The sequence below is a fragment of the Falco cherrug genome, chromosome 2, assembly GCF_023634085.1.
Source record: "Falco cherrug isolate bFalChe1 chromosome 2, bFalChe1.pri, whole genome shotgun sequence".
Classification (NCBI taxonomy): domain Eukaryota; kingdom Metazoa; phylum Chordata; class Aves; order Falconiformes; family Falconidae; genus Falco; species Falco cherrug.
Genome location: NC_073698.1, coordinates 82,765,701 through 82,788,846, shown reverse-complemented (window position 1 = coordinate 82,788,846; position 23,146 = coordinate 82,765,701). Strand labels below are relative to the sequence as shown.

At 36.6% G+C, this 23,146-nt stretch overlaps 1 protein-coding gene across 2 annotated transcripts in view; it reads left to right on the top strand.

The window, feature by feature from the left end:
* Positions 1-23,146, top strand: part of USP9X (ubiquitin specific peptidase 9 X-linked) — a 106,379-nt gene that overhangs the window by 62,459 nt on the left and 20,774 nt on the right. Inside the window, exons 18-32 of one of the 2 annotated variants that reach the window (XM_055702283.1) lie at positions 342-553; positions 2,248-2,488; positions 2,698-2,847; positions 2,941-3,061; positions 3,520-3,650; positions 3,910-4,188; positions 6,744-6,869; positions 9,346-9,471; positions 12,713-12,879; positions 17,898-18,006; positions 18,588-18,734; positions 18,856-19,002; positions 19,824-20,031; positions 22,383-22,603; positions 22,948-23,138. In XM_055702283.1, the coding sequence (XP_055558258.1) occupies positions 342-553; positions 2,248-2,488; positions 2,698-2,847; positions 2,941-3,061; positions 3,520-3,650; positions 3,910-4,188; positions 6,744-6,869; positions 9,346-9,471; positions 12,713-12,879; positions 17,898-18,006; positions 18,588-18,734; positions 18,856-19,002; positions 19,824-20,031; positions 22,383-22,603; positions 22,948-23,138 (2,576 nt within the window). Of the gene's footprint in view, positions 1-341; positions 554-2,247; positions 2,489-2,697; positions 2,848-2,940; positions 3,062-3,519; positions 3,651-3,909; positions 4,189-6,743; positions 6,870-9,345; positions 9,472-12,712; positions 12,880-17,897; positions 18,007-18,587; positions 18,735-18,855; positions 19,003-19,823; positions 20,047-22,382; positions 22,604-22,947; positions 23,139-23,146 lie in introns of both variants that reach the window. The other variant, XM_055702282.1, reaches the window with a different exon arrangement.

Genomic DNA, 23,146 nt, shown 5'->3' with positions numbered 1-23,146 from the left:
GCTAACCTGTACTAGATTGTTAAAGATCTCTAGCTGACGTAGCCTGAGGAGAGAAGACCAAGTCCAATTTAGTATTCTCGGTGCAGACTTTCACTTTTCCTATTTAAGTGCAAGTTTGCACTGTACAGTTAGAGCTACTGATGACGTGCAAGATTTTTGAAGCGCATACTAAATTAGAGCTATTTATTGATGGCAGTTTATTGTAAAGTGGAATAAAACAGCTTCATAGAGTAGCTTAGCTGGTTTAGTTTTGTTTTTTTACTTCTACCATTGGATTATCCTGCTGAAAAGATGTGTTTTAATATTTCTTCTAATTGCACTGGGTTTTTTAATGTAACTAGGTAGTGATTCATGAAGACTTCATTCAGTCCTGTTTTGATCGTCTAAAAGCCTCGTATGATACATTATGTGTGTTGGATGGAGATAAAGACAGCATCAATTGTGCAAGACAAGAAGCAATACGAATGGTGAGAGTGTTGACTGTTTTAAGAGAGTATATAAATGAATGTGACAGTGATTACCATGAAGAGAGAACTATTCTACCTATGTCAAGGTATGTGTGAAGATGCAATACTGTGATTTTTATTTCTGTTAGCTAAAATACTATCTTTATGATTTTTACATTCTAAAGGTTTTCTATTCAGGGAATGTATTTATAGTTACAAAATTCCATTTTCTGTGCTAATATGTGAAAATCTGATCTGTAGTAAAAAAAAAAAAGAATCATTTGAAACATCAGGCAGATACAGGCATATATGGAAAGAACAACAGACCTGTGAATAAATTAGTTTCTGGTGTTTTGTTCTATAACTAGCACAATTTACCTTGTGGCAAGATTGTTCTGGACATGTTTGGGGTTTTTAAGATAATTATTTACAAGCAATACCATTCTTTAAGTTAGCATGGGCAAAGTTTTTTTGTTTTTATAGTCTTGTCATACAGAAAACATGTTCATGTATAACTTCGTCTTTCAGAGTTGTTTACAGAGACGCTAATCTTACTTTGCAAGTTTAAATTTAGGTTTATCTCCAAGTGAAATATTCTGTGTAAATTCCTTATAAAAAGAGGAAGAAAAGAACAGCATTTTGCAGTATATTTATTTTCTTGTATACCTTTGCTCTTGTCCTTGAGTAAAAACTTAGCTTAAACTAAGTTTAAGCTGCTGCTTCCTTTTTCTGTGTACCAAAGAGAGTTAAAGAAGGGCTTAAATCCAGTGTTGGGTAGATGTTTTCACAAACAAAATACTTTATTTCCTGAGAGAGGAAAGCAGAACAGAAAACTGTTTAAATGTTCCAGTGTTAGTAGCTGGTTTCTGTGGGAAGGAAGTCTCAAAAATGCCCAAGAAATAGACTAAAATAGCTGCATCATAAATCCATAGCAAACATATTTTTAGATATGGTGGGGGTTTGTTGTCCCCTTATTTTAAATGTCCTTTTTGTGAAGAAAATCGAAGAGACTGCTATTTCTTTATGATACATCAGTAATTTGCAGTGCTCCTGTAGCATTTCTATTGCATATATTGATTGATTAGTTACAAGTAAGTTCTCTTGTTGATTGCAAATGCATCTTTTTTGATACAGGCTCCTTATTTGATTAGACTAACTTTTTTCACAGGTCTTGTTAGCAAGGAGCTATTTTTGCCGCCTTTTGTTGCATGGGATTACTTAGGCTTATCTGGGCATGTCTCCTAATGTGTTTCTGTCATTGCGTGAAATATGGTAACTGCTAGTGTGAAAACGTTTCTTCTTTCTTTGGCCTTTTTAAATTTTTGAAAAGCATTATGATTTTCTAATATAAAACTTTTAACAGCTTTTGAGAGAAGGCATTAAGACTTGGTGACCTGATGCTTTCTCTGATCTTGGTGTATTTGAAACAGAGTTGTTTGGCTAAGAGAGCAAAACAGAGTTGCCAGTCTGATCTCTATTTGCACATTTTCATCAGAAAATTTACAAGCCAGAGAAAAGATCTAAAACTTCATAAGATACTTACTAAAATTCTGTCAATGTCCCTAACCTGACTGTAAAATGGACCATATGTTTAATGCACTTGTGCAGAGTGTGGCGGCTTAGAAGTTTATGAAAAAGTGTTCTCTATTGTATTTGCATAATTGCTGGGGCTTTCACAAAATCTGATGTTATCACCATATGTAAAGACTTGATGTTGAAATACCTGCAATATAAAATACAGCAGGAAAAACAATTTATTTCATGAGGACAAAATAACTTTACCTGGTTTATTTACTTTCAGAGCTTTCCGTGGTAAACATATCACACTGGTAGTTCGTTTTCCAAACCAAGGCCGACAGGTGGAAGACTTGGATATTTGGTCTCATACAAATGACACAATTGGCCAAGTACGGCGTTGTATTCTCAATCGTATTAAAGCAAATAGTGCGCACACAAAAGTAGAACTGTTCATTGGTGGTGAGCTGGTGGACCCTGCAGATGATAGAAAATTAATTGGGCAGTTGAATCTCAAAGATAAAACGGTAAGTGTTGCAGGTTGATTATTATTGTCAATTCAGATGTTGCTTCCCTTTTATAAATGCTTGAAAAATACCATGCATGGGATAACTTATTCTTGTGAAATAGTTCCAGTCCTCCTCCTTGTATTATGTCTTTAACATTAAATCAGAAGATTATTTAGTAAAGAATCTTAATTTTTGCGTAATAGTAGAACTGTGGTTTTGTTTTTCAGCTAATTACGGCTAAGCTTACACAGATAAATTCTAATATGCCCTCAAGTCCAGATAGTTCTTCTGACTCCTCAACTGGTTCTCCGGGCAACCATGGCAATCACTACAGTGATGGTCCAAATCCAGAAGTTGAAAGCTGTTTGCCTGGAGTGGTAAGCATATTCTGAAATGAACAGTTTAAAAGCATTTTTTCCCTACACTTGGCTTTTAACTAATGGGATTTTTTTTAATTTGCTTATTTTAAGATAATGTCACTGCATCCTCGATACATCTCTTTTCTTTGGCAAGTTGCAGACTTGGGCAGTAGCCTAAATATGCCACCTCTTAGAGATGGAGCGCGTGTTCTTATGAAGCTCATGCCGCCAGGTAAAACTTATTTTTATCTGGTTTATCTTGTAATATCCTGTATAATAAGTTACCACCTGTTACATAAGAATGAAGATATGGGAATATTTTCTACTTTCTGTTAATTTATTGATAGTAATTGTAATTGTAAATGTATTTCCCAATGTATTTCCCAAGTAGTTAGTTCTTCTCTGTCAACAAAGTTGCGTAGATTGCAGTTGGTGCTGGAGTTTGGTGCCACAGTGCAGTGAAAATGGAGAGGATGGTATTGTGAAGTAGTTTTGTAGCATTGCTTTAATAGGATGACTTCAGTACTGACAGAAGTAGCCATTGCAAAACACTTGATAGTCTGATCTTGTCTGTCAGTTAACACTTTCTGCAACCTTTGTGATACACTTAATTTTTCAGATTTATAATTGTAAATGCTACCGACTTGTTCTGGAGTAGTTTTGTTACAAAATGTTGTGTTTTCATTGCAGATAACACTACGGTTGAGAAACTAAGAGCTATTTGTTTAGATCACGCAAAGCTTGGGGAAAGCAGCCTTAGTCCATCCCTTGATTCTCTGTTCTTTGGTCCTTCTGCCTCACAAGTGCTGTATCTAACAGAGGTTTGTGATGCTTTGCCTCTTCTTTAAAAATCTTCAATTCTTCAGAATCCTTTCTGTAACATTATGGAAGCCTAAGATTAAATTCTTAGGTTAAATTGAAATTAAATTGTTAAGTATTTTTAGTTGTTACTGGTAAACTGGTGTATGGCCAGTGCTGTCAAAGCATTGCTTAAGTAGTATTCCAGCATAGTCTCATGTTAAGTCATCTGTAGTCAAGCTAGTGCATTCCTGTTAGTTAACTCTGTGTTCTGTTCTACAGGTAGTTTATGCCTTGTTAATGCCTGCCAGCGCACCTCTGGGAGAAGATGCCAGTGACTTCCAATACAACTTCTTAAAAAGTGGTGGTTTGCCTCTTGTGTTGAGCATGCTGACTAGAAATAACTTCCTGCCAAATGCAGACATGGAAACTCGAAGGGGTGCCTACCTTAACGCTCTAAAAATAGCCAAATTATTGCTAACAGCAATTGGATATGGCCATGTTCGAGCTGTGGCAGAAGCTTGTCAGCCAGTTGTGGAAGGCACAAGTACAATTTCACCGGTAATACAAATCATCTTTGCTGCAAAATAGCATTATACTGTTTTTTATATTGTCCACAGCAACATCTTGCTACCCTCCATTGACAGTCTCTTTGAGTGACTTGCATGTCAAGAACTCATGGTACTTTCAGATAATGTTGTCTGATTCTGAAAAAATATCAACTCACTAAACAAATCCTGTTTCTTTCTGGCTGTAGAAGAGTTGGTGTGAGATCTACTTGCTCCTATATATGATTTTTAATGGTTTGCATGATTGTCAGTATTTTCCGTTTTCTTTTAACTTTTCCATTTTCAAGTACATCTATCCCAGAAGGATGTGAATTCTGGTTGTTCTGAGCTGTTGAGTCTATGGAAGGATGTGCTTTGAATTTTACATATCTCCTATTTATGATTAGAGCATAAAACAACGGAACTGATGTTGAGTCATGCCAGCCCTTTTTCTACACAAAAATAAGTCCTTGGCTTGCTAGATACCTAATTCTGTCCGTTGCTTGTATGACATTCTTGCAGAGAAATTAAGTGTTGATAGTTGAAAGGTGTCCTACCCTAAGATTTCTCAGAGTTGAGAAGGGAAGGTGTAACACAGGTGTTCTGAACTGTGATCTCACATGACTATAGTTGTAGGTTTCATGTATGTTGTGAGTAAAGATTTTATTCCTGCCCTCTTACAGTAGGCATATAGCATAGAGCCCTGAAACGGAAATTTACTGCTGTCCTTCTTGGACATTTACTTCCAGGTATTCCCATGTTTTTTGTTTTTTCCTTCGTGAGGTTCCATCTCAAATAGGGCTTGAGCTATCAACCTATACTCAAGAATAGAGGGCCCCGTTTCAGAGCACTTTCTTCCAGAATGGTTACTCAGATTCATCTCTGAAGCAGAGACCTACATTCCTCTTATGTCTGAAAAATAAATACCTGTTCTGGTTAGCTACATCTGTTGGCAGATACCAGATTCATTCTTTTTCAAGTAAATCAAAACTCTTGATGAAGAGGTGAAGATTCCTTTTCATGTCTCGTGTTAGAATATAATAGAAACATCTTAAAGCAAGCATGTTTTCCACCCTATCCATCTGTTTAAAATTAGTAAATTTTACTGCCCTGTTTTCTTCTGATGATTATTCAAAAGGCAATTTGGAAACAGATAATGTAACAGTCTTGAAGTACCGTTTGAAACAGATTTGTGCTGACCACTTAGGATGCATTACTATTTGTCCATGCCTGCTGATATACCCTGTTTAATGTTGCAAACATATAACTTTATTTTAACCAATTTGTTGGAAAAAACCAGTTATACTTGCTGTCGTCGTCATCCTATTTGAAGGACTTCGGTCTTGATGATTTTGTTGCTGCAGCACCAATAAGCTTACACCTTGGGATGGATGTGTGACTTGTAAATACCTTTCTATCTAAAGAATAAGTACGACAGCATAATTTTCTGTCTTGGCTTTCTATCAGTACGTAAGAGAATGAGGTAACCAAGGTGATGTGACTGCAGTCTTCCAGTTACCAGTCTGCTGCTGTCACTAGGACCTTTCAAATTTTTATTTTCTTCCTTGCTTTCATAGAAAGTTGAATGAGTAATGTTGTTAAATATAGTGTTCTGGTACATAAATGCTGACTTGCCCCCATACATACTGTGCTTGATCATTTACAGTCTGCTTCCGATAGCTAATTGACTGTGTAAGCTCTATTAGTCTTCAATGGGAGTTCTGTAATTTTGCTCCCCAAATCAAGTCTGTTAGTGAGGCTGACAAAGCAAAGGGATGTGACCAGTGCCAGGTTTTACAGAACAACTTCACAGTGTGTCTTTTGAGTAGTGTTTGAGACAGGTTTTTTGAATGAAATGATACTAGAAAATGAAGAAACTTCACATTTAAGAAGGTTTAATTTGTAACTGCAGCACAAAATCTTTTCAAGCAAGTTGGAGTATGAGAAGGAAACAAGCTTTTTAGATTTCAGCTGTCGAAACTAGGAAGCTCTGTGAGTCCAAGAAGGAACTCGATGCTCAAACCAATACAGTAAAGATAAAAACTAGTCTTCCTGCTGTTTCTGTTGTGAAAGCATGAGAAAGAACAGGAGGAATTAATTCAGAACAGAATTCTTCAAGAGTGCTCCAAATCAAATGTTTAAAGTGGACTTTACTATAATGAATACTGCAGCCATGTTCTGTCTGGACACTGTTAGCTATCCAGAGGGAGACCCATTATTTTGGCAAACCCTTTCTTTCCTGCCTCAATAGACAGGGTAATTCTAAACATTCTGTTAACCTGAAATAATTGATCGAAAAACAAACCCCCAAACCTAAGTAGTCTTAAGCAAGTGCCTCTGCTCTTAACTACTTGTGCTCTGTGATTGTACACTGTAGTATACAGTGTCTTCAGATGCAGTGGTGTCTATTTGAAAATGAGGGGTCTTTCTTATTTTTCTTGGTGTTTGCAGTTTCCTTCCAGGATCTTGACTACTTCTACCAAACCTTTCCAAGTAACTTTAGATTTTCGTATCTTCTTGCTTTCCTTTTTCCATGTAAAAATAAGTATAAGAAATACTTTCTTCCAGATAAACCAGGCTACGCATGACCAGGCAGTGGTGCTACAAAATGCCCTACAAAACATTCCTAATCCAACTTCAGAATGCATGCTAAGAAATGTAGCAATACGTCTTGCACAGCAAATATCTGATGAGGTTAGTGAACTCGTCTCTGTATGACCTTTATTCCTGTAGTATCTTTTTTTTTCTTTTTAAATCCTTTGTAAGACATGAATTTTCTTTCTAAAATGTCATGAAACATTTTAGGTAATGTTCATATGGTTCGTAGGCTGTTATCTAATTAGAAGTATTCAATTAATTGTTTCCATATGCAATTATGAAATTCAGTGTCTAATAGCATAAAGGGACTTAAGTGAATTAGGCAGGTTCTGTATACAAGCTCTTTAATGGGTTGTGAATATTGCTACATATACTTAAATCAGAACTTTAGAAATCTGATGTTTCTATAGAATTAATAGATTTAAAGAAATTAATGGGTATTTTGAAAACATTTTTGTGATGCTTCTTTTTTTGCTCTTTTATGTTTTGGTTTCTGAGTAGCATTCTCTTCCTGAAGAGGAACACAGAAAAGGAGAGGGAGTTCTTAAATTTTGGCTGTGATTTTTAAGTGCTGAAAGATAAAACTCGGATCATTGCCAGTGTATCTTTATATATTGAAAATGCATTAATGGTACAAGTGAAAAATTGGATTGTGGAGCTCAGTAGGGTTAAACAGCGTGCATTGCAAATATGATAGTCTTATCTGTATGGTATGAGCAAACCCCATTTGGATTTGTCAGTCATGTTAGTGAATACATCGGTGAATTCAGCAGAAGCTAAAATCTGGACTACTGCAACTTCATCTTCTATAGTGAATTGGGATCCCTTAGTTTCCAGTGCGGAAGCAGTGAATATTATCTTTCTATGCTCTGCAAAGCTATCTCCAAAACGTTTCTGAGCTATTTAAATAAAAGTAGTCTTGTATTATCATCTTAAACGTTGAAAAGTAAACTATTTCTTCTGATGATAGATCAGTGTCCAAAGAAGGCACAATGTATGAGACTGCAAGACTTGACCCATCTGCCTTCCATTAGTGGTGGCATTGCATCCATAGGTGATTGTATGTGTAAAATCAGCAAGTTGAACTCTTGATTCAGTTAAATTCCTTACACAGAAGAAATGTCTTTTGAGGTGAGGTATGAAGAAAGGGTTTTAATTGTGCCTTTGTCCTTTTTGGAGGACTTCTAATAAATAAATTCTTTCACCAGGCACATCAAAGCAAACAAAATCTGAATTTCTTCAAAAGTATTGCTATTGAAACTATTGTCTGTAATCTTCTGAAGTAGTGAAAACTGCTGTGTATCTAAATTTCACATGAATTGTAGTTTGCCTTTGAAAGATATTTTTTTCTTTTGATGGGGAAAGGCTCTTTTCAACTGACCTCACAATTTTAAAGACAATAAATCTCACACAGTTTTCCATAGGCCAGACAGAAGACTACACCACAGAAAGAAATTTCTCACCTTTTTTAAAAAAGCTTAGTACTTCAGGGTTTGAAAAAAAGGTTATTTTTCTGTGTGACTGATCTTCCTTGTGGTGCTGTTACTGTATGTAAAGTTGCTTTGCTTGTGACAAAGGTGAAATACCTATTTTTCTTGTAACTACTGTTAATATACATATCAGTAGCAAGAATGCGTATCATTCAGCTTTCCTGATACAGCTAGCTTGTAAGTTAAGCTTCTTAGAGTCTCTTTTTTTATTGTCTAAGCATTAGCAAAATGAAGTGTGAAATTTTTGGGAACTGTTTACCATCTGTTTTAAGATTGCCTGTTTTCTGGACAGTTCTACTTTGAATATGGATTCCAGATAGGTTTGGGGTTTTTTTGAAATTGATATATTAACTATAAGTAATGACAGTTGTAGTATGTTTTGAAATGTATGTGTATCAGGAGAAACTACTGTGTGTTAATTGAGACCATGCCCAAAACACTGAAATGAGTCTGCATTCATAAGATACGTGATCTGTGCTACTAATTCTAAACCCTATATAACCGGAGTATAGAACAATCCCTTTATGTATTAATTGCCTACTTGATAAGTGTTAGTTTGTCTAACAAGCTGTCAGCTAGCACAATAAATATCAGGGTGGGGACAAACCCTAAAATAAAATAACTTCAACTTTCTGCATTCCTTAAGAGGCTGTCTGCCTTCCAGATGCATGCTTGGTGGTTTATTGTTTTTTCCCTAAAAATCAAGAATGTTTTAGCACTGAAGTTGGTAGTTTCTGCTAAATACTACTCAGAATCAAAGAGTTGCTGGTTATTTATCAAAAATGCTCACTTCAATGTAATTCCTGGTTCTTGTAGCATTAAGATTTAAGGTTCTGTGATATATCTAACATATATGCTACTTTCTATTAAAAAATGAGATGTTATGTAAGTGAAGTACAAATGCTTTTTCAAGATAACAAATTTTTTTTCTGTTTAATGAAAAATTAATTGTAAATTTAATTGTAAATCTTAAACTTTCCATGAAAATAGATTTCTAGGAGTTTAGAATCCATTGTATTGTAATTTGCAACTGCATTTTAATGTTGCTTTGGTTATTTATTTTTTCTTCCTTTTTTTTTCAGGCTTCAAAATACATCCCCGATATCTGTGTTATTAGGGCAGTACAAAAAATTGTTTGGGCATCAGGTTGTGGGTCAGTTCAGTTGGTTTTCAGCTCGAATGAAGAAATCAGTAAAATCTATGAAAAGGTAAGGATTCCTAAGCAACTTCTGTTCTGTATAAACTGTTCCATTGTTTACAAAAGGTACATTGTCAGCCAGGTCAGGCTTAAAGTGCTATGAGCTTTTTCAGTAGGTGTCTTGGTGATGGTGTATTTGGAAGTCTAGTACCTGTAAATTGTCGTACCACAGTTTAATTTTCTATTCCAAATTCCTTTTCTCAGTAACTATTTGTAACTTGAATCTGGTGTCAGTTCAAAAATGCACCAGTTCTTTAAGCTGCTGTAGTATGTTTTCAGCCCATTTAGATTCTGTATCTAAATAAGGAAGAAGCATTTCTTGCAGTGCCAATTTTTCTTACCTTTAAACTTAAAAGGTCTATTATACACAAGTTTATTTAAAGCTTATGTGCAGTCTAGAATGAGAAACAAGAGCTAATTGGTCTGAAATTAGCACTGAAGCACTGGTAAAAGAAAATAATAGCTAATCCTGTATAGTTTATTTCCTTTTATTATGTAGATATGTAAAACATCCTCATGGTTTCACATATAGTTTACGCAAGTAGTTTGAAGTCGGGATTATATATTACTATGTTACTACACACTTTGTGTTTAACAAATGTTGCTTACAGTTACACGAAATAGCATGTATTTTGGCAGTGATTTAGAAAAATATTTTTTTTTGTTCTCTAAGCATCTTCTCTTGTTCATCTTACAAAATCAAGTTTAGTACTCCATCAATACTTGCCTGAGAGTGAAAGGGAAAGGATTATATAGGGAGGCTTTGTTCTTGTGTATTAGCTATTGTGCTTAAATGATCCATGAGAGGAAGAATATTTACTTTGGCAAAATGCAACACCTTTCAATTTAGTTTACATAGTGACATCTGCTTCTGTTGCTGTGAGAGTGACTTCTTAGTGGAATAAGTTGGGGGTTGGTTGGTTGGGGTTTTTTGAGGTGATAAATTGCATATAATAGGTGGTTTAGGTAGCATGCCAGTCCAAGCCCGTGAAGATACGCTCATATATACATTAGATGTTTTAAGAGCAGCGGTGCACTAGAGAAAATACACCTAAAGGAAGATATACCTAAATGATGTTCTCTGACTTCTTTTCTGGGTGAAAATCATATAGTTCTGTAAAAATACTTTCAAACTGCTGAAGTTTTAAAACAGGTGAAATTTAAGCTGTGCATTATCAGTCATGCTTCAAAGGGGTTTTTTGGGTGTTTTTTTAATTCTCACTGACACTTAGACATTTGTAATAAGTGGCAGCTGCATTTTGCTTATGGTATGCAAAAGAGAAATAAATTGAAGTGGAAAAATAGAAATAAGAAAGAGGAAGAAATTGTGGAAGTACTAAGACATGGGAATAAAAGTACACTTACTTTCCTCTCCTTTAACGTTATTTCAAGAATCACAGAAATAGAGGAATATGATGCAAGAAAACACATGCACTGAAACTAGGAGAATTGTGTTTGATTATAGATGAGAGGAAGAAATTCTTACGGCAGTTAGGAGGATGAGTGTACCAGTGTCCGGCAAACACTTGGCTTAGAGGACAAAGGATTTTGAGAAAAATGTTTTCAATTTTCTAAGTTGACCACTAAACCTTAGACTTTTAACTCATAGGTCATAGGAGCGTTCTGGTAAGTCTGTAGGGTAGAGATTTATCATTAAATGTTACCTTAAGAACAAAAGCACACTGATTCTTGTGGAATGAGGAATGACATGTCAGGGCTCCTAAAAACATCAAAGGCAGCTATGGTAAATGATCTTAAGAGGCATTTCAGAGTAGTCCCATCAAGTATGACTTCTGAAAGAATGTTGTGGGCACTTTTAAGAAGCTTCTGGTAAATTCAATCAAACTTTAAAGTCAAGATAAGTTATTTTGAGAGCATAACTTTCATGGAGTCTCTTCTGCCTCCTGCCTCAAAACGTTCTGGTATTGAAGTCCTGTCAGTGGTTGAAAACATGGCAACTTTCAGTGGTGTCAAACAGCCATTTCCTTATTAGCTCAGAGAAGGCCCATACCCACCTAGAAAACTGCAAGTATGCTGCTTGTGCAGACCCCATCAGCTCTTGGTGCCCGAGCATAGGGAAATACTTCACAAAGTATAAAATGCACTTTGCGTTTCTGTTAGATCCCTGCACCCATGCAGGAATAACTTTCTTTTCTAAAAAGGGCTTCAGTGCAGAGCAGGTGCAGTCCTGAACTTCTTGAAATTATTCTGCTTTTACTTTCGTATCTTAGATGTGTCAGAATTGCCACATCCTCCTGTTGCAGTGGTAGTGACTGTCTCTGATTTTTAGCTGTTGTGCAAGACAATACTGCGTCAGTTACAAGATTGAGATACACTTCATCCTTTTCTGCTGCTGTTCACAATTAGTTATCTCTTCTGCATAGTAATCCCTTCTTTCTGCCTACTTAACCTTGATATCTCTTCATATATAAAACAAATACTTGCTTTATGCCTCTAGTTAATGTTATTAGCCTGCAGCCATGATTACCGATGAATTAAAATTGAAACCTGCTCACCTTCAGTTTCTTCAGAACTTCAAGCTAATTAATTTTACTTGGATGGAGGAGGGGGCTTGCTTTTTATTGTCAAAGTATTTATTTTGGAAAAAATGTACCAAAATCAACTCACTTGATTCAAGTGTTTAATTGAAAGAGTAACCTATATACCAATTAAATATTGTTCTTTCCTATTTCAAAAATCACCATGGTAACTATGTTTGAAATCTGGTTTAGCTGTTACATGTTTCTGAAAAAGTGTAGTGCTGAATAAATTCTAGCATTATTAAGAAGCTTTTGGTAACAAAGATTTGTAAAACTGGATTTCTTGATGAATTATACAGCACTGTGGCTTTTCTCTGTTTAAGTAGTAACTGTTTCCAAAGCTTTAAACTCCAGGTTCTGAGTAGTAAAGGAAAATACCTTATTTAAAAAGCAAAAATGAAATCCAACAAAAAAAAAAACCAGCAGTACTAACTGATAAAACTTTTGCCTACAAGCTTCCTATTTAACTTCTGGATCCTTAAGTTCATGCTTGGAATCCTCCTTTGAGAAACAGTACTGGAAGTTCTGGCCATCCCACATAGTGCTTTGAATCACATCTGAGTGGAGTACATAAAATGCTTGGCACTGATAATCATTTGGTATATAAATCTGTGGTTTGTGTTTGTATTTGGTGTGTATACCTTGGAGCCAGTTGGGTTTCTCAGGTTTTTTTTCTATACCCACTTTATGCTCTTTTGTTTATTTTCACAGACAAATGCAGGAAATGAACCAGACATAGAAGATGAACAAGTTTGCTGTGAAGCATTGGAGGTGATGACCTTGTGTTTTGCTTTGATTCCAACGGCACTGGATGCACTCAGTAAAGAAAAGGCATGGCAGATGTTTATCATTGATTTGCTATTGCACTGTCACAGCAAGTAAGTTTTGGTGGTGGATTTTTGGGATTTTTTATCACGTTATTTTACAATTCAAAATAAATATGAAGTCTAAACAGCGCAGTAACTTGGTATTTAAATGATCTTTCTCTGCACTTGTCTTAATTTATTGTTTAGCAATATAAATCTGTAATTTGGGTACCTATCCTGAAGTGATAGCTCTGTTAGTCCCATCTTCTTTGTACTCGTAAGGGGGATATTATCAAGCCAGATGGATGCCTGATAATGTGCTACTTATATAGAATGAAATAATAGGTACTTCATGATTTTTCAGAAATTATGTGAATACTCACTACATTAGAATATTTAAAGTGATGTAGGTGTAGAACAACTTTCTTATACTTTTTCTGATGACTAAAGACAAGATACAGTACGAGAAATTTGAGGAGAGGGGGCAGTCAAGATTTATTCCTTTGGTTTTCTTGAATTGGCATCGTATGCTTGTGAGTCCTCATGTGACTCGTGTTTCACATAGCGCCGTCACCTAGTTCAGTAGTAGCATCTTGGAGGAACCATTAGCAGTGGGGACAGACAGACAGGGAAAGCCAGTGGGAGCTGCCAAGAGCGATGCAGTTCAGGCTGCCCTGCAGTCCTGCCATAGAGTACAGGGATCTCTTTGTTATCTCCAAGCTATTCCTGCAGATCTCCTTAGACAGCATCTGCACAATACAGCATTTGTATGACACTGTCCTGTGACTTTTAGCCCATCTGAAACTGGAATGTGAAGTATTGGGCTGGGGGTGGGTGGGGTGTTTTTAGACCACTGTTTTCTACTGCTATCCAGGTGGAAAGTTTTTGTATGTTATTATTAAACCTAGTTAACAGTACTTTGAACTGTTACTAAAGATTTGTTTTGTAAGATCTGTCTGCGTTAGTTCCATGAATATTTGAAGTTTGCAAAATGGCAGAGATCAGAAATTAGTGACGTTGTCTAAGCCTTTCAGTACATCTTAATGGAGTCAGATTGTGGCACTCTCAGGTGAATGGGGTCAGAATTTCAGCACCATGTTTTGGGTTTTTTACTTTTCTGGGTAAAACAGGTTGAAAAGTCTTATGTTCAGGAATATGCACCATAACAAAAGGATCAATAGCATCATCAGAGTATCACTTCACAATCAACTATCTGCACACATTGGTGAAACTGTGGTGTGGTATTATCGGAATCCCACAAACATTATTAGTTTGCAACTTGTGGTATAGGATGTTAAATTTTCAGCTTCACTGAAGCTTGTTATCACTTAGAGAAGTATAACAAAATATGCTGACAAATGTATGTTGTAGTTTTACAAACAAGCTGTCTTTCACTAGTTTCAGTAACTTTCAAGGCTGATGACTAAGAAATCACTAAATTTTATTTTTAAAACTGTCAGCAGTTGATATAGAGTTCCTTTTTTGACAGTAAGTGTATGTTGGTTATATGTCAAATTTGGAGTACCAGCACGGCTGAATAGCATGGGCAAGTGTCAGTGCTGCCCCATCCTTTGATATTTTTTTTAATGTGTGTCCAAAGACATTAGATTTGTTTTTTACATGTGAGGTTTTTTACTATGATATAAGTAACGGGTGATAATTTTTTAATACTAAATTTCACTCCAGCTATCAGACTTTTGGGCATTGTATTTGGAATTTAATTGACAATTCAAGTGTCAACCAGCATTTCTGTGTATTTCAGTTAGTGTTTGGTATCAACACTTGTTACACTCTTTCAGTCTGAAAACTGCAGATGCTCTTTGTGAGGATTTCTCTGTTCTGGTCATATTTCCTTAAGGAAGTGAACTGTTGGTTCAAATGGGGAACTTCTAAATCTGTAAATCTTAAACAGTTTAGACTCTGAATTTCATTGTGCAAGTTCTGCCAGCGCAGTTTGTGGTGGAGGTAGAATGTCTTTTTAGCAAAACCTACAGTCTTGATTTACAGGTGGGAATATTTGTCATGGTTTTGCCAGTCTCTTCTTTTCTTGCCGGTTTCAGCTTTGTTGTCTGAACATTTGGATCCCAATGATATCATATTATTATGCCTAGTCAATAGTTAACGGTTGTACTTTTCTTCATAAAATATTAGAAGAAAAAAGATATGTCCCCAGGCTGGGGCTTTTCTTTCCAAATTTTGTTGGCATGTCAGTCCAAGTCGGAGCAGCAGTGTATTGATTCCGCATGTATGTTAGGTTTTTGCCCTTTAAAATAAAGAATAGCATTAATGGATAGGGTGTTTATGTGGGTTTTTTGTCAGAGGGGATAAAATTTTTAAGAGCTTCTCTTACCCAAGGGAACTGCTGCTCAGCTCCTTATCTCTGCTTTATTACTCCACCAGAATGGGAAATGAGCTGAATTTATTGTATGGGAAAACAGTTCATACTGTCAGTACAGGAGCTCTCTCTCATGCTTATAAAACTTCTGATATATAGGATAATCTCACTTAGAATGCAACTGTTCATTATTACATGATGAACATGTTCTCATTCTAATATGATGAGCATGTTAGAATAGCATAAATATGAGTAGAAAAGGAAGACCATTTTGAAAATTAAGGCAGTGAAGTTGAAGTAAGCTAAAAAGAAAGTTCTTCTTCTGAATGAGTGTGGAAACAGATTAGTGTTTGCAGTGCAGAGAGTTTAGCAAATACCAGCCAAAATTCTGAATATCCTCAATTTTCAGCTATTGTTTTCTAATCTCCTATCCTCAATCAGAGAACAATGTGAGCAAAAATATGCAAGTGAGAAAATGTTTTTGGTGCACCATAAAAGTCAATGATGATCAAGATCTGATCTTATAAATATGATCTTTCTGGAAGAGATCAGATGTTTTTTGGGGTTTTTTTGTTTCTTTCAGTGGTTGAGATTGTATGGGACTTCTGCTGTTTTCTCATAGCAGAACTATGCTACGTATAAATGGAGAAACAGAATGCAAAATGCTTAATACTAAATACTAGAGCAGTTCTTACTCTCCAAGCTAATTGATTTTATAGTGGTGACTCCTGAATACAGGACTGGTTAGTCAACAGTAGATAGCTGAACAGTTAATCCAAAATGATCCTGGAACCCAGAAGTATTCTGCTGATGGCTGCAAAGTATTTGGTAATCACACGTATGTGGCCCAAATAAATAAAAGTTCTTACTGCCTGCGTAAAGCAGTGGCACTTAGGCCCATTGAAGAGTCTGACTTCTGTTAACTAAACAGAAATCTGTATCCCGGAGCTATCAGTAGGATGGGATTCAGGTTGCCTTGCCTTAGTTGGAGGCCAGATGCCTCCGTTTCACCAGGCGAGTGGGAGTTCATCGTGCCATTTGTATCCTATCTGACCGCTTTATGCTATTGTCATGGTGTCTAACATGGCACCTAAATGCCTGCATTTAGGCAGCTGCATCCCTGCCATGGTTCCTCAAGAGCTCTTAGATTGTTACAGCGTCATGAAAATATAGTACTTGTGTTCAAATACTGCATACTCCTTAGAGACATAACAGTATGAAGTATGTGGTTCTTCGGTCATTTCTCACTTTCGGAAAACACCATCTTTATTTCATTCTGCCTTTAACTGCATGGACCTGAGGAGTGTGTATGTGATGTTGAAGGGTTGCATCTTAAAAGAAATTTCTATGAGAAGTTTTAGGAAACATCAGCTCAGCAATTGGGTCCCATAAAATGTCAAGTGTTACTAAGAACAAAACAGACCCTCTCCACCCTGTGGTCTTCTGTAACTCAAAGCAACTTGCAAAGATCAGAGAAGGGTGATGAGGGAGATCAGAGCTCTGAAATGACTTCCATCTGAGGAACAGCTGAATAGCTTGGGGCACTTCATATTGGAGAAGAGATAGATGGTGGGAGGAGAATACCACAGAGACCTTTAAAATCAGTAGCGAAGGGAGAACAACTAGAGAATAGTGTTCCTTTGTATAAGAATTTCTTGAGCATAACATTTAAGCAGTGTAAACGTTCAGTTTCAAAATAGTTTGAGGGGTTCTTTCATGAATTTGTCCAGTGAGGGCTATGAAATACTGATTTTGGTAGTCTTTCTGAACCACAAATTCATAGAAGCTGAGAGAATATTCTGGAGCAGTGTTACTGCATGCTTCCAGTCTTGTGCAGTTTTCAAGGTGTATCCCAGAGACAGGGTGCTCAGCTAGGTGTGTCTTGGCTCTGACCTCATGGTCATTCTTGCAAGTGTTTGAAGCACAGTTAACTGCACATGAAAGAACTCTGAAGGAAATAGGGTTCTTTCATGAGCTTTCCACAGTGACTTCTTGGGCAGAAAATGATGACAGCTGCACCAAAAATACACTGTAAATCTCAGGGGTTTGTATGTTGAGATGCTTTCATAAAGTTCAATATTGATTTGTACTCTCTCCCCACCCAAGTGGAATTGTTTGTAACAGTTTTTTACAAGATACAAAGCTCAGACTGTTTTACAAATTGAATTAATAAGGTTTGCCTTAAGTATTTTTTTCCTCTTCAGCTTATCCATTCCCACATTATTCCAGTGGTTAGATTAAGTTCTTAGATGAAAAATTTCCTTTAATTCTAGCCACTTGAATTGTCAGAGGGTCATCTTTTCTCATTTCTAGTTACTAGTGATAAATTTTGATCACAGATGCTTACAAAACTGCTGTAGCGATACATAAGAGCAGTTTTACTAGGGTGGCTCTATTTTGTCTTTCAGACACAGCTAGTGCTTGATTAGAAAAAATGTAGGGTTGCACACTGCTTGTGTTATGCAATATTTGCTGGCAGTTGCAAAGGTTTAGTGGCTGTGTGCTGATAAGTTTCTTTTGCCTTTAAATATTTGATGTGTGGAATGGGTTTTGTAATAGTGACTCGTGTCTTAAAATTTCACTGCAAGGAGAAACAATATGATAAGTAGCGAATAATTAAAAGTATTCTCATTCCTTATATTATGTCCAGTTTCAGAAGATGGCATTGAGCAGATAAGCACAAATTTAATTGTTTTTTTAATGCCCTGTTTGGATAAGGAGATTGAATTTAATGTTTCTATTAAATGATTTCCAGAACTGTTCGTCAGATGGCACAGGAGCAATTCTTTTTAATGGCTACCAGGTGTTGCATGGGACAGAGACCTCTCCTTTTCTTCATTACCCTGCTGTTTACTGTTCTAGGGGTAAGTTTTTAGAGGTAAAGGCTTCAGCACAAAATGAATTTCTGTAAAAAGTATTAAGACAAAATACTGCAAGAAAAGACGAATCGCTGTTAACAAGTCATTAAAGTATAGGCTCCTTTTTGAACCTACAGGCAAGCAGCACAGTCAGTTTCCATTTGAGTTAGGTGAGGGGGAAAGGGACTTCTGCATTTTCTGATAAGAACATGAACAATAAGCTTTCGTTTATGCAATTGATCTCCAGTGAATTCTAACCTTCAAGTAAAAATCATTAGCAGATTAGATAGATGCTTAGTGCCACCTATTACTGGGCCTGCCAGGGCTTTTCAATTCTGTGTGCTTGTGTTTCTTGAACATTTGATTACTTCTCTGTTCGTTTCCCATTCATGTATAGAAATTTCTACTAAAATAGTTCAGAAGTCATTCATTAACAGTTAGATATGACTGTAAACTTACAAAAAGTTAAAAATTGCCTTACACTTCTCTTCTTTCGTATTTACATCCAGCTTTAGGGAAAATGTTAGTGTTGCATTATAAGTAGAATCGTGTATGAATTCTATATCATTTGTTTTTGGTTTACGTAGAGTACTGCAAGAGAGAGAGCTAAGCATTCTGGAGACTACTTCACTCTCTTACGACACCTTCTTAATTATGCTTACAACAGCAATATTAACGTACCCAATGCTGAAGTTCTTCTCAATAATGAAATTGACTGGCTTAAGAGAATTAGGGTAAGTTTTAGGATCAATTTATTTCTTACAATCAGCTTTTTGCTGCTTTGTTTTTAAGTCCAGTTCTAAGCTTGGTAAATATATATTATTTCAAGTATCCTAATTTTCTTCTAAATGGCAGGATGAAGTAAAAAGAACAGGGGAAACAGGTGTCGAAGAAACTATTTTAGAGGGTCATCTTGGAGTAACAAAAGAGTTGTTAGCATTCCAGACACCTGAGAAGAAATACCATATTGGTTGTGAAAAAGGAGGTGCTAATCTCATTAAAGTAAGTTCCAGTTTTTGACCTGTGCAGTTTTTTAAACTTTAAAATATTTTACTATACATAGTTAAAAGAAGCTTTGCATCTTGTGGATTGTGGACACTGTAAAAGGTCCCAATTTAACTGTTTGACATGGGCTTCTAATTGAAGTTTAATGTTTCCTTTAAAATAATTTAAAATGAAACCACATACTTCATTTGTAAGAGTGTTGAACTTGTTCTTCGGAACCACTGCATATGGAGTTACTGTGACCTCGTGAGCTGTTATTCCAAGACTCAGCAAACATCACACAAGGATAGTAAGCTAGATACAGGATAGTCCTGTACAGGACTGTTTTCTTACGTTACCTGTGTGTAGTGGTTTTTCCATGTGTTCTTAATTAGTGCTATTAATGTTTATGGCAGGTTTGAACAAATGTGTGAACATCTGAGTGTCTCTTTAATCAGATGTGTTTTCTTTGTACTTCTGATGTTATACAGCAGGAATGTTGGGGTTTTTCAGCACAAGCTGATAAAAGAACTTTGTAGATGGTAGTGGTTTGGTAAAAGAAAACTTTACCTATCAATGATAATACAGAATTATTTTTAACTTGCAGCGAGGGAGGGGGTAGGCTTGCAGGGAACCACTATAAAGTGGAGTTACTCCATTTTAAATTTAAAAGCTCTTTATGGTACTGGTCTCAGTTTTTACTTTTTTCTTTTTTTAAGTAATCCTCTGGTTCTGGGACATTCATTTGTGTAATAACTCTTATTCTGTTATAAAATAGTGTGTGTGTTTCAATGGTAACAGGTGATTTATTTTCTTCTTTCTTGTTTTCCACCCCCCAGGAGTTGATAGATGATTTCATCTTTCCAGCATCCAATGTTTATCTACAATACATGAGAAATGGAGAATTGCCTGCTGAGCAGGCCATACCAGTCTGTAGTTCACCAGCTACTATTAATGCTGGCTTTGAGCTACTGGTTGCACTAGCAGTTGGATGTGTGCGAAATCTCAAACAGATAGTAGACACGTTGACTGAAATGTATTACATAGGTACAGCAATCACTAGTATGTAATATTTTTAATTATCTATTTTCTACTTTTTAATGTATATAATATGTATAGGTTTTGTTTATATTATCAACTGAACTAGATGCTGAGTTTCTTGGTTTGTGGCTGCTTTTAATGCTGCAAAATCAGGCTGTCAAAATCTAGGAAAGTTTGGCAGTGTAGCCTTTATTTGTTCCTCTTTATGCAGTAAATCTTGCGTTATATTGTTACATCCAAGTTCCAGCCCCAGTCACTTACATGGTTTTGACCCTTCCTCTCTGCTTTCTGGCTACTCCCCTTTGTCCATACCAGCTCCCAGGAACCTCATTCTGTCTGTATCTTCTATTTTTGTCTCATTGTTTCAGGCTCTGCCTAACCAATCCCAGAACCTCATCAGGTATCTTCGACTTAGTTCTAGTGCCAGTCTCTTGGTTGCTCACCTAATTTTTCATTGTTGTCCACACACAGACACAGGTCCACTGTCCTGTTTCTCTTTTTAGTTCTGTACTCATTCTGTGCTTGTCATAGTCCTTTCTCAAATGGTTGTTCTCTCCGTTTTGGCCTTGTCTCAGCACAAATCTGCACTTAAATAACTTTTTCCTTCACACTGGAGAAAGATCATAGCAATTGCAGTGTGAAAAAAACAAAAAAACAAAACCAACAAACAAAAAAAACCCAAACCAGCCACCTTGCAAATGTTAATATTTCAAAAGTTGGTGAAACTTGGGCTAACTTTCACAAGAATGGCAAAAGGCTCATATTTAATATAAATGTTGTTATCAATAAAAAACTTGTTAAGACTTTCTTAAAAATGAACAAACAGGACCATATTTTCTGCAGCCCTAAATGGGATAGCTAAACCATTTTGGCTGTAACATTAACAGGGAAAGGAGGGTGGGGGAGAAAAAACAACCACCAAACCGAGTAAACCCAATCTTGTATGGGAAGAAAGGCTGGGAAGTTGTTCTGCCTGGTGGTGTCTGGGGAGGGCCTTATTTGTGGCCTTTCATGCTTAAAGGGGGCTTACAGGAAAGATGGGGAGGGACTTTTTATCAGGGCCTGTAGTGACAGGACAAGGGGCAATAACTTTAAACTGAAAGAGGGTAGATTTACTTTCAACACAAGGAAGAAATTCTTCACTCTGAGGGTGGTGAGACAGGGGCACAGGTTGCCCAGAGCAGCTGTGGGTGCCCCATCCCTGGCAGTGCTCAAGGGCAGGCTGGATGGGGCTGTCAGCAACCTGGTCTGGTGGAAAGTGTCCCTGCCCATGGCAGGGGGGTGGACTAGATGGTCTTTAAAGGTCCTTTTTTAGCCCAAACCATTCTGTGATTTAACAGAACGTTTAAACTTGTAGACTTCCGCAAAACTGTAAGCAACTAGAAATAGTATCCTGTAGTAGGAATTGTCCACTGTCTTGGAATGGCAGTGCTACTTGCCCAGTGGTGGTATCAGTGAGTCATTTGACATTTTTCAATCTCTTCCTGTTTGGTTCCATCTCAGTAGAACAAATGAAAAGGGCAGCTTTATGGTTCCCCCCCCTGCACCATCCTTTTTTCTTCACCCTTTTCTATTGGGAAGTAGTGTGTTTCTTACCACCTCACAATAAGAAGGATTTCATGACATTTCCTTCCACTCGAGTATTTGATAAGCACAATAGAACACTGGATCTCCATGGTGTTTCAGATAGAAGAGAGAACACGTGTATGAACTGTGCATGCTGTGTGTTTCATATACCAAGTAAAACTTGCTTGTAAACATGCATGCTTTCTTACTTCCTTTTACATCAGAATTTTTTGCGTTAAAGCCACAGAACAGCAGGTTAGTGTAGGAAGCCTGTGATTGTAAATGTACTCTGAAGAGATGAAAGATCTGAGGGAGAAGACTTGGGAGAAGAAAAAAATCTGTCACAAGTCATATAGATATCATTATCTAAAACTGTTTCCCATCATGCTAAGGAAAAGTGAGGCACAAGTGAAATCCTGTAGTTTTAAAAGGACTGGAAATGCGTGAAAGGCTTGTAAATTGGCTATATGTTCTAGGTTCATTCAGCTGATTTCTTAAATTAAGAAACTTGCTGGTATTGAGGGAAGACTTTTTGTTTGATACATAGACTGAATTTTCAGGCCACCTCTTTAGCTATGCAGTAGAAGAAAATGGTGCAATGTTAAAATATCATTCATAGAAGTTGTGTTCATTTTAGCAGTTAGGTTTTCTGGTGGAACATTTGTTTTACTAAACTGCAGTGTGATACAGACTAATACTAATTCTATGCAACTGCCCTTCATGCTGCACTGATGGTGTAATTCTTTTATAACAAAATAATTTCCTAATCACATTCTGCTATTTTCTTTTAGCTTGTGAAGCGCTTACAGAATGGGAATATCTGCCACCTGTTGGGCCTCGGCCGCCAAAGGGATTTGTAGGACTAAAAAATGCTGGTGCCACTTGTTACATGAATTCTGTCATTCAGCAGCTGTACATGATTCCAGCCATCAGGAATGGGATTCTTGCAATTGAAGGCACAGGCAGTGATGTAGATGATGACATGTCTGGGGATGAAAAGCAGGACAATGAGGTAAACTTAATTGTGTAGAACTTCTTTAATAGAAAAGGCTTGTACTTTAAAGATAAAAGGCTTATAACAATTTTAGGTTGCCAATCACGTCACTTTCTACTGTGAACAGTGGGGACAATAACGTAATGTTTCTTAATTGACTGTTTTGTTAACTTCCCTCTACGTGGTTTTGTGCTTGAAAGCACTGTATACCACTTCTGCCACCAGAACTGCGTTAATGCACACAAAGACATTTCCTACTTCAGATGAGAATATGAAACGCCTTAGATTGTTAAACATGGGATACAGCTAGCTATGAGGCTGCTCGATATCCAAGTTAATTGCACAAATTTTCTTTTTTTCAGAGCAATGTTGACCCACGAGATGATGTGTTTGGCTATCCACACCAGTATGAAGACAAACCAGCACTGAGTAAAACAGAAGATAGAAAAGAATACAATATTGGTGTTCTGAGGCATCTCCAAGTAATTTTTGGTCATTTAGCAGCTTCCAGGCTACAGTACTATGTACCAAGAGGGTTTTGGAAACAATTTAGGTAAATAG